Below are 12,957 nucleotides of genomic sequence, written 5' to 3'. Positions count from 1 at the left end.
TTAATATGAATGTTAATGAACGCATTAAGGGGATTCCATTGCATTTTATGACATGACAGGACTGAAAATAATTTTTCTAGATTAACATTTCGTCTTGACCAGTAACTTGTGAAAACTTTCAGATCATTCGCTCACTCAAGACAAAGAAATGGACTAAACATGACTATCAATGCACTAGTACCTTATCATGACTTTTGACTTCCAAGTATGACCTTGATCTTTGAGCTATTAGTTATTTTAAAATTTAGGCAAGTCCAATTGCATAAAGTTTGCATGGGAAGAAAGTATTTTCAGCGATATTACTAAGTTTTTTCAATCATTATATAATTTTGTTCCTGGATTCATGTATCATTGTTGTTTAAACTCTGTTGAAAGTTTTTCATGTACAGACACAGGCCTATTATTTTCCTGTTCAATTTTGTTATCAGCACTAGAAAATTCGGAATTTCAAACATTGTGTTATCATATCAAGTAAACTGAAACCAAAACTCAAATTCAAATGGGGATTCAGAGATCTATAATAATACTTGACTCATGCCAGCAACTTACCGGTTTGACAACCTTCGATCACTACACCTCCTACTCCTACACTTAACTCATACGCCTCTGTATATAGACAGTTCACAGAGATGTTGGTATAATACTACAACAATTATATCAGTGACATTAATGAATTGCTTTGACAAAGTAAAACAAGAGCAGATGGACTTACAGAACAAGGAAAACTCAGAAAATCTATTTTTAGCCTCAGTGACCATGACCATGACTCCACTCAATTCAAACTGGATTAAATGTGCCAGAACATACTAATACACCAAATAATTAAGATATTGAGGCAATATATGACTGTGTATATAATTTGATCATAATGACAATGTAAAGGTCATTATGGAGACTTTCCAGCTAAATCACTGGTAAAGGAAGATCTCAGGTGCCCCTACATGCATTATTTTAGGAACCTTTGCGGGCACCTAAGTGTAACCACTGACTGATATCTTCCTCATTTGAAATCCAAAGTTGTGTGGGGCAAGTGGTTTGAAGTAAAGACCAAATCAACTCAGCAAAAACTGCCCCAGATGCTGTGAGAAATACAAGTAAAGAAGAACAAAACTGGTCTGTAAGGACATGCTCCAAAGAAACATTTTGATGAGCAAAAAACACTTTCCAGAATTCATGGCATACTTTTAACTAATTTATCAGTTCATTCTTAAAAACACTAAATTAAAAACAACTTACCTTGATAACACTTATATCAACAATCAGAACAAAATGTGATAAACCTATTATCAATACAAATATGATTAAAACACCAGGATGGTTAGACAAGAGAATGCATCTGGTGATAACAACTCTGTATGGTAACAGTGTAAAAAGATGATTAAGCAACCTCACAGTCATGGACTGGAACAACAAACCAAAATTATTCCCCATTTCACTGTTTAACTGAGTTTTACTTTGTTTCAGAGACTGAGTTTGACTGACTAGGCTCTACTGATAAGTGTGTGACTGAGACATATAAGGTTTACTTCATAAAGTGTTCTACTAACCTTTAAGTTTTACTTGAATTAACAGTGACTGCATAATTACTTATGACTTAACTTAATGTTGGACTGACTCTTAGGGTTTCACCCTGACTAGGTTTACTTGACTGAGCACAGCAGATACATTCCTCTCAATGACTGATTAAATTAACACTTTGAACAATCAGTTGAACCAATAAAATTATGTCTGTGCAGCAACAAATTTACCATTAAAATCATAACTGAACGCTGGCATGGGAAAACAGCCCTTAAAATCACTTACTTTTTTTCAATTGACATTTCTTAAAGAAATTTAATTCTACAGCACTTGAGATAAGTAAAAAAAACTTTTGGAATTTGCTTATTGTTACCTATTCATATTAAATATCTTTAACATTTCAAGGGTAATTCACATTTTTATTTTGAATGTCAATAACAACGTTAACGTCTTTTGACATCATGAGTAAAATGATGTTTAAAGACTCATTTTCTCATGCTGGCATTCTAATTATGGCAATATTTGACAATTTTTGCCCTAGTTTTCATTAAATTTAAATTTTTTTAAGTTACAACAATTTGGATCATGCTAAACATAAAAATAAAACTTAGCAACACGGAGAAGCTAAGTTAAGACATACATAATATATCTAACAAAAACAACATCGAGAAGCTACACTCGGCTTCTAGTCTCATGATTCAATGAGTCGCTAACCCTGAATAAACACCATGCCTTGTTTGACTGTTTTGATAAATCATATTAAATTTTATGGTCAGTTAAGCCTGACATATTATGAAAATATTTATGTAAGGCAAACTGACACCCGAGCAAATAAAACTCGGAACTTTAAACAGTAGTTAAATTCAACACTATCATATAAGTTTCCGCTACATCTCAAGTTATTTCAAATATTTTACCTTTTCCCCATTATTATTTATACTCAAATTTACGAAGTATTTTAGACCGTATCAAATACCTATATATTATGCATTATTCATTCCAAAATTAGGTCAGATTATTTTGGTACATTAAACTGTAGTAAATTACGGCAAATTTAAATATGTAGTAAAATTAGACAACTTATGAGTAACAATATGCCACCTATATAGAAACATTAATGAAAACAATCACGTTTCATTTGAAACTCACTGCATGCCTACCTATACATTTAATGTTTTTATTCTATAAATAGATTAAACTTTAAACTTGCAATTCTTGTAATATACTTTGTAGTCAGTCTGTCAGTGTATTGTCAGTGTATTGTCAGTGTGTTGCCAGTGATTTTGAAACAGAAAAAGAATCATACCAACCCTGTAAAGGTGTTATGGCAACTTCTAGCTGTATCGAAGGAAAAGCTCTGGTGAGCCTTGATCTAACTCAATGTGTACATGTTTTTTTTCTATTTTTGATAGAAAACAGTTTAATACTTTCTTTTACATGTTGAGAAGTTGACAGTTACTGGTGGGGAAACAAGTTAGTATCTGTACATAATCAGTGAACACACTATAGTCAAATGACTGTCTCCTGCAAAGTGACTACGTTTGTTTTGTTTGGTTTTACAGCACACCAACATAGTTTAGGTCATATAGCGCTGAAATATGAAAGATGATTTTGGCTAAGCACCGGTGTTAACAACTTAAAGCAACCCCAGGGGTCAAAACCACCTAACCTGATAAAAATAAAAGATCCTGCAGTGACAAAAATGGGAACTTTTCCAAAAACAAAAAAACAAATACAAGCTCCCTACCATCAGCCTCTTTTCATAACAGCTCTTAAGCTTAATAACAATAACCTCTTGAAAATATAACCATTTACTTCTTCATATTGACAAGGGTTATTTTGACAACATATGGGAACACACACTTGAGAGGAAACACAATAAATGAATCTCATTGAAACAAAAACATATTGTCTCTGTGTGTATATATCTTTTCCTTTCCCAACGAACCATTAGTTAAACAATTAAAGATGACAGTGAAGTACAGGGAAAATGTTTTCAATCATGATTAATCATGAAGTCACCTTAATTGAGACAGTCAATACCTACAAAGTGGTTTCTCACATACACATAACAGCCTAACAAGGCAGTTGCTTTCAAGGTCGTTCAACCACAAACTCAAAATATGATTGCATTGCATTGGAAGTTTTAAAAGAACTGAACAGAAGATGATACAAAGATGTTATTTTAACAGTTTTGTTTGTACTGATTAGCTTAGGAACTGGGTGCTTAGTCTTTTCCACCAGTATAGTACCCTGTAGGCCAGCCAGTCTGCCCTTCCATGCAGACTGTGACCAGAATCTATACCAATGTCTGACTTAACTATGAATCCTCAAAAATGACAGTTCCATAAATGGAAGCTGGATAACTCCATTATACAAATTCAGCGGCTTTAATGGGGTTAAAATATAAAATGTTACAGTATCATATAACATACAACAAAATGAATGAAACTTGATACCTAAGGATGATCACAAAACATTATTCGGTGACTGGTTTACAGGTATTTTCTTTACATGGATGCTTTTTCTATGTATAGAAAAGAATACAGTCTACTACCAAAATCTCCAGCTGTATACATTTAATTGAATTTCATCATTTTGTACCTGATTAAACAATAATAATCTTAAAGATCTTCACTCCGAAGGTAAAAATAGTGTAGATCCGGAGTCTTTTGGTTTTTAAGAGAACAGTGAACAAAATGGATCGCAAGAGATAAGTCAGTCGGTCCATCGCACGCCTCTAAACTGGACCAAAGTAGAGATGTTTTCATTCATATTGTGACATGTTAAAGGTGATTGTTCGGGGAGTGTTATTTAACGAGTAGGCCAGGAATGTTAAGGCTGACATTCGACAGTTATAGTAGATATTATATCATAAATAAAACCACCTGCAATTTATATCTACTATAATATATACACTCCTTAGTAACCGTTTAATCTTATTTTATCTCCGGTCCACTGTTTGATACCTCGGCAACTGTAAAATCAGTTGTTTTTTTTACTTCAGTCTGCACTAGAAATAGTAATTTGAGAGAGTCAAGCCTTTTCTTTCAAGAAGACATTAAAATTTTTGAGATCACTTACTATTGTCCTAAAATCTGTATACACCTGCAAACTGTATACAAAATATACATGCACTTTGCTTTTGATACACTGACAGTAGGGGTTGGTCGGATCCACTAAAGGGAAATCATGTGAACATTCAAAAACGTCGACAATTGATATGGAATAAACCTGTATTTGGTATTTCATTGCAGCAAAGATGACTGTATCATATATTTCTTTTTAACCCTTTGCCTGCTGGCGGCAACAGATTTTACACTTGCAACAAGTGCCGTCTGTACATAATCGCTTCTGATCCTAATTTAATCAATGCAAATTTTAAAAGACAGTCCTCCCTAATATTTACAAACAGTTAAGTGCATATTGAAAGATGGGCAAATCCATTTAAGATATTTAGTGTATTGTGGGTTAAAAATGTAAAATTCTTCACATGAAATGAAACATCCATACATTTATATAAAAACAAAATTTTAGAACATTAATCTGAACAAAAAACTATATTTTAAGGCATTTATTACAGCAGGATAATTGTTTTTTTCCTTATTAGCTTATTTTCTTCTAGTCAACACATATCATTAGGCTATACTGTTTACACTAATATGATAATTAAATGTTACATTATAACCAGCAATTTCAAGTATGAACATAAGTGAACAGTTAAAGCAAATAAAGATCATTTTGCAAAGACTTATACATATAAAAATTATCTCTTTCAGAAGCCTGCATAATGCAACTTAGCAAAAATGTTTATCTTTTAAAATTAATTTTGGCATTTGATTAAAAGTTTATTTGGCAATTGAATAACAGTCTACATGTATTTGGCATTTGAATAACAGTTTATTTGCCATTTGAATAACAGTTTATTTTAGTAGGAATGCACCTGATCCAATACCTTTTAGAAGATGTATTAGAAATTCAGAATGTAAAATTTCAGATCATTTGCTCACTCTGTTTCTAGAATAATTATTCTACTGAAATTGTGAAATATTGTTTTTCAACCAAATCAGTCTAAGAAAAGCACAAACATATCATTAATCAGACTTTCAATTTATTTCTGAGAATTTTTTCTTAATTATCTTATGCATATCTGTCTGGTTGATATATGTTACAAATTATTATCATTTGTTTTTAGGCTTTTCTATCTAAGTGGAGTTCTTTTAAAGGCCACTCCTGAGTTACTTTAAAGGCAACCATTGAGTTACTTTTAAGCAACTCCTGTCCATGTACAAACTAGCACTATACTTTCAAAGCAACAACATTACTGTTCCTTCGTCAACTGAATAGCTTCTTTCAAGTAAAAGTTTTCCCTTGCAGCATTTATTTCAATAATTATAAAAATATGACTTACCTTTTGCACAATGTACATACTGCTTCAATTCCTTTTGAAACTTGCTAGCTACCTCCTGAAACAATGAAACAAGTATGGATGAAAATTCATAGTAACACCTCAAATCATTCTTTGGACTTCTCTATAATTCTATAGATTTTCAAAGAAGTTATCTATTCATATACGAGGGTTGTTCAAAAAGTAATAGGACTGCAGCTCTAATGTTCACATTTTTAAATTTACGTACAAAATTTTACATGAGACAAATATCGGAACATGTTCTCTATATACAGTGAAAAAATCAAAACAAAATGTAAACAAATGAAATTTCTGTGAAATTTTCAAATGACAAGGGGTACGAAACGCGGCGCACGCTAACAATACAATAATTGACGTTCATGACGTCGTAAAATAAATCGAAATTGTAATAAGCGTCATTCTTTCTGAAAGTAGTCTCCCTAGTCTCTAGGTGTATGAGTCATGTAATTTTTACTTTGCCTCATATGTGGAGATGAAGCAAGAAAAAAGCGATCACATTCTCGTTCCACTGTTTCAAAAAAAAATAAAAAAAATAAATGCCCGATAGCCGGTCATTCTCCGGGTTTTCTCGTGTTTTTTGAGTAACCTTGGAACTCAATAGGACTGAAAATGTTAAAGCAAAAGCAATTTATTTTATTAATTTACTCATGTCATTGTATGTTTTTAAAACAATATGATTATATACAGAACAATAAAGATATTTCTCAATTGAAAAGTATCCTTTTCTACTTAGCACAGTCTATCGTTTATTAAAACAAGTTTTCGGGAAACACTACTAATTATTACCGTTAACTATTACATTAATTTATTGATTACACGTATATCTAGTTAAATACAATAAAATAGTGTTTATAACAAATTTCTTATTTACAATCCTTTTAACTGAATAAGTAGACCCGAAGCAGATACAAACAACGATAAACAGTTCGCGTACCGTTTACCGTGGATTCTTTTGTAGCGCTTTTGCAATTGACGTCACTAACGTCCCGTCAATTTTCAACTTTCATCCTCGCCCTTTCTCGTTAGTGATCTTGTATTTGCAGTTTTTGAATTGTTTGTGCCAGCTGAAAACAAGTGTCCTAATTGCAGGATAATTGTCCTTAGTTTATTTAATCATTTTGTGTGTATCTGAATGATTATAGTCAATCTGTTGGTAGAATTTAACGATGGCTCACATTTTCTGTTTGTTAACAAATGCCATATTTCTACATCTTACGTTATGACCGCTGCTGTTCAAAACTTAATAAATAGGCCATTTCATGTCCGAATGACGTCAAATTTGAACATAATGTCACATTAATATATGTCAACGTATTGATGGAATACAGGGGAAAACAAATAGTTATTTATGAATAAATTAGAAGTAGAACTTAGCTCCAATAACTATATTTATGTGCTGCGCCGGCTGCGTGTAACCATGGTTATTCAATAGCAAAGGAAAGGCGCGTTTAGCACAATAGATTAAAAAACGTATGTTTGCTTTGTAGAAAACATTTTACGATTGCTGTACATATGAAAATATTCTAAATTGAATGAAATTTGAATACGCAAGACTCCCAGTCCTATTACTTTTTGAACAACCCTCGTACTATTTTGAAGCTCAATTGTGAAAATTTGACAGCTAAACCAGAGTCGAATTTGCTTCCTACAGTACTTATGTCATATGAGGAAACATTCTTGTGACACCTGTAGACCTCACCACTAGCTGGGGAAAAGAAAATATATGGAAAGTCTCATTCAGACTGCATACATGCCTCAATCCAAACTGTGCCAGTAAGTTTTTAATAGATCAATTTTTATTAGGCATATACCTCAAGAGTTTGAGAAATGTCATAACACAATTGCTAAATTCATAATTATGACAGAATTCACAAATCATTTTTTAGAATATAATTTGGACATGTTTTTCGTTAACTTAGGTTTTGGATTGCTGATTGTGTGAGTCCTAATACCTTGAAGAACCTTAACACTAACTCCAGCTTAGTACTCAGGTTGGTTCCAGGAAGAGTGTTTTTATAACATTACAGCTTCCAACACAATGGAATTTAAAAAATTCTGTATAAGCTAAAATTGTTGTGGTCACACTCACCTGTTGTTTTTCAAGTTTTTGGGAATTTTCTAACAGAATATCATCTGTGGTCTTCTCCTGTTTACCAATGGTCTGTAACAACTGTAAATATATTATAAATCAAACATTAATACATATCTTACTTTTCATTACATTTTACAAGAATCAGAAAATGCTTTCCTTAATGCAGGCAATTGTAACCCTGCCATGCAACACTGGATGAGTTCAGGGGATAGCAGGGAAATCAAGCCATTTCTCTCAGTTGTCCCTAAACTGCATGATCAATGTTTACTTGGTAACTTGTCTTGGTACCAACATACCAGGGACTTGCAGCTAGGGCAGAGATTTTATGATACATCATAATGGGGTCTTTATATCAAGGGTTTAATAGTAAGAGTCCCCACTATTCCCACTCTCCTGACACATTATACAATATTTTGACAACCTAAGCTAAATTTTGAGATATTTTTGTTCTTGGTCAGAATCTTGATATTACCCACATTCAAAATAGCACAATATCTCAACTTAACTGTCGTGCAATTAGTTGAACTACCTAACTTCCCTGATATTTTTTTTTTAATAAAAATCCCTCAAAAAATGTCCCTGAGAATCATCTCTGGCAACTCTATGTCTTACTTACTGACACCTGAGTATAACATTTGAACTTCAATAAGTTTCATATGAGCCGTGTCATGACAAAACCAACATAATGGGTTTGCGACCAGCATGGATGCAGACCAGCCTGCGCATCCGCGCAGTCTGATCAGGATCCATACTGTTCGCTATCAGTTTCTCTACTTGTAATAGGGTTTGTAAGCGAACAGCATGGATCCTGACCAGACTGTGCGGATGCAAACCAGTTATGTTGGTTCTGACATGACGCGGCTCATATCAGCTTTATTATACTAAGGTTTGGGGCTCTCTCTGGATGTTACTATCTTCTTCACATACATTTTTCATATTGACTTTCTTTTTATATATGTAAAACAGATGTGATAAATTTATGCTTCAACAATAAATGATGCATGAAAAAAAGCAAAAGTAAGGAGTACTTATTAACCAACAATTAATAAACATTAAGGACCTTAAGAAATATCAAGTAGTGTTTATCTGAAGTGCATTTCGTGACCTCAGTGCAGGAACGGGTTAACTCGTATTAAAATATATAAGGAGTTAAGCTGTTACTGCACCAAGGTGATGATATTTGATTATTCCGTGTCCCTAAAAATGATCATAAATTATATATCATATTGAGATCCAATTTTTTTATGACATGCTTAATGGTTGCCACTTATCATGTAGGGCGAACACGGACACTGACTCTTGTAAACATTGGTAAAAAAAAGGGAAAAAAAACATATGGTCAAAGTGCGTTATGATATTTACATTAAACTATATGATTATGAGTCATACATTATGGGTTTTATCACATGATAGACTGGAGTATAAGGAAGAAAATAAGCTTCTCTATATAAATAAATGTTTGCTAAAACTGACGCTTGAATAATAATAATAAATTAATCTATAAGAAATGCAAGAAATTGAAGGATATCAACAGCTTGTGTTCAGCTGACTATGAAAATATAATACATAATACATATGCATACCATTTGCTATTTTAAAACACATACAGTAGCAAGTTACCCTAACGTGACCACCCCCACATCCCTAAACAATGCTGGGTAAATAAGACAGGGGTCTACTTTCCACTGTCAATTGATCCACTGCAGGTTCATTATGATATACTTAAAAAAACAGCAAATATATGGCCTATCCTGATGAGATTTAGTTCATGATATGAAGAACTCTAAAGAAAAATTTTTTGAACTAATGGTGTGGTTAAATCATTAAAGTCCTCTATGAAATAGATTCACGAAAAAGTTCATTATACAAAAATGAGCTGTTCATCAATACAATTTGGCCAAAAAGTGTTCATGAACTGACATATAACTTATTTTTATGTAATAAGCAAGTCACAACAACAGAAAATAAAACACACACTGCGTCTCCGAAAAAAAAAATCACCAAAAAACCCCCATCTGCATCTTGCAATTAGCTCAAACTTTCAATTCCATGGGCCAAACATTAGTCTCTTATCGACCCTGGTCTAAATTGGGGGCGGTCAAAATCTTCATTAATACGAAATAAATTTTTAAATCACCATCAACTGCAGCAATAATAAAGCACATATATATATACCTAAGTGATTAATAATAAAGATAAAACATTTTAAGTTGATGAAGCTATAATCTGATAATTTATGATATAACACCTAATGCATCAAAATACCTACAGCTATTTTCCATACTGTTACATATGCTAGATATGATCGAGATCTTAACACTCGTACTGCTACAGGCAATAATAACTTCTATATCATACCAGTATAGATCGAGACCTGGGCTTGCACATCCATGCAGTCTTGGACAAGGCTCAGACTGCAGGCTTTGTACTGCTGACTACTAAACTTTTTGCATTAATTTTGTTAATGAAATTCCTTCAACTCTGCTACCATACTTAATCTCTAAAATGGACTTATCCATCTTTCAATTTGGAAATCATTAGTAAAGGCCTAAAATAAGCATTTATGAATTTCGGATCTGATCCTTTTCCAGCCTTATATTGTGTTATACATTATAATTATTTTTTCTCAATTTTGTTTGTGCAAAATGTTTGAAATAAAATATGTTTAATTTTTGGACATGAAAATTTATCATTCTTAGAAAAAATTTAAAGATTTCAATAGAGAAGTAACTGAATATCAAACAGTGCTGGACCATAATCTTACTACACGGCATCATGGGTCTGCAGCCAGAAACAGGCCACGTGTAAAGTACTACATTTATTTGAATGTTCTAAATTTAAAGCAGTATATGTCCATTATGTAAATGGTACTGCATTCCATTACATATGTGCAAGATGTTCGAAACTTACCAAGTGATGGTTGATAATAAAGTATTAGATACACTAAAGATACTTCTGCACTGAGAGGTGACAGATTTTTTATCAAGATAAACATAAATGTACTTTAAAACATTTTAGAGATATTGTGAATGATAAAATAGGTGAATGGATGTGACGAGAGAAAAATTAGATGACAGGTTCGCCTCGAGGCTTGCGAACATTTTGAAAACATTTCCAGTCAGCACAATTCGATCACTTTACAGTTTCATGTAGTTGACTTTTAAACCTTAAGAAAGTGTTCAATAATACATGGGTCATATAATTATACAGTGAATAAATACGATTGCTTTAAGAGAATGTTTTATACACATGAAACCGGATACTTTTTAACTCTGCAACGTTCTCGATTGATTTGACTGGTCAAGGATGAGGCACAAAGGTGTCTAATGGTAATTTATGTCACACGCCTTCGTTAATTATATACCATAATCGCCATGATGTGGTTTCAAGTGCCACATCAAATAGTGCCCATAGAAAACCATTACATGACCTTAAAGGGGGACATGAATATTTAGAAACTCAGTAAATCAGAGATCAAATGTAAATAATAGTAAATAAGAGATCAGATGACCAGAAATGCAAATTTAACAAAATATTTTAGTTTTATCTAATAAGTCTTGAACCCGTGACCCTACGTCCATAGAAATTAAGGTTTTATTTATGGCTTCTCCATATGACCAAATTGGGACGGCTATCTGAAGTCTGCCCTACCATTAATTTACTTCTTATATACATCTTTCAAACTGGAATACATGAATGCAAAAGCTTGTATTATTTTATTAACCTAATTGAAAATTGAACACAGCCTAAGTGACAATTACAGAACAAGTAATGTTTCTCACATCAAAATAAATCTACAAAATACTAAATGAAGCAGTGTCACACACAAATGGAGTGTATACTTTGTAACAATTATAAATACCGATACATATCTTTATCATGTCACATCAGAAAAAAACAAAAACATTCCAGGTACTAATTGGAGCAATGTCACAAACAAATTGAGTCTGCACTGTGACAATAACAATTAAAATACATATCTTTATTATGTCACATCATTACATTTAAATTAAAAACAACATTCCACATACTGATTGGAACTTGGAGGAAATGGAGGAGTAAACAAAGTGTATTTTTGAAACATCCATATGCTCTAAAAAACTTAACTACCAAAATGACCTCTGAATATCAAGGTGCTGCTGAACTATTGGCTGTCCAATTAACAAAACCCCTCATGCCCAATGGACAGTTCTAAATTCTATGTTGGCATAAAAGGGCCGCAGAAATATTTTACCTACCATGTGCGCATGTGATAGCTACTTATATGTGTGCACGAGATAGCTACCACGTGCATATGCAATAGCTACTCCATGCACACGTACAAGCTATTGTAATTAAGACACTTGTTATTTATGTAATGACTGCATGTAATAGCTATCTCGAGCGCAAGTTATGACTGACCAACGTAGGGGCTATCGCATGCACACATAGTAGCTATCATGTGCCCAAAAAGTAGCTATCGAGAGTGCACATAGTAACAGTCATGTGTGCACATAGTAGCTGTCACATGCAAATTGCTGATGTCCCCTCTTTGCCACCATTAAACTAAGAAAAAGAGTTATTATAAATTATACATTAACAATGCTATTACTAGCACAATGACAAAAATTTGAGGGAGGAAAATAAAAACCAGTGGAGTAAAAAAAGTCCCTAAAGTCACTATCATTCATCAACATACCTTAATTACATATGCATAACAACATTGTATAAATTAACATAACTGACTTACGTACAGGATAACAACTAAAACTATAAAATTAATTTATTCCACTATGTTTTTATTCACATAACTATTGACTATCGGAGCAAGTTTTAGCATTCCTATGTCAAAAGACTAGATTATGGTGAGAATGGGGACAAGAATATAAAACTAAAAATTGTATTATTAACAGTTATCCCCTTAATTTATACCATGGAC

At 32.8% G+C, this 12,957-nt stretch overlaps 1 protein-coding gene across 1 annotated transcript in view; it reads right to left on the bottom strand.

Annotated features, from left to right (window-relative positions):
* Positions 1-12,957, bottom strand: part of LOC132714965 (myc box-dependent-interacting protein 1-like) — a 65,055-nt gene that overhangs the window by 47,292 nt on the left and 4,806 nt on the right. Inside the window, exons 2-3 of the mRNA XM_060697908.1 lie at positions 8,037-8,117; positions 5,930-5,984 (exon numbers count right to left, since the gene is read on the bottom strand). Of these exons, the coding sequence (XP_060553891.1) occupies positions 5,930-5,984; positions 8,037-8,117 (136 nt within the window). The remainder of the gene's footprint in view (positions 1-5,929; positions 5,985-8,036; positions 8,118-12,957) is intronic.

Source organism: Ruditapes philippinarum, unplaced genomic scaffold (genome assembly GCF_026571515.1).
Source record: "Ruditapes philippinarum isolate M1 unplaced genomic scaffold, ASM2657151v2 ctg371_1_1_1_1, whole genome shotgun sequence".
Lineage (NCBI taxonomy): Eukaryota > Metazoa > Mollusca > Bivalvia > Venerida > Veneridae > Ruditapes > Ruditapes philippinarum.
The sequence above is the reverse complement of the archived record's forward strand: the minus strand, read 5'-3'. Positions and strand labels throughout refer to the sequence as shown.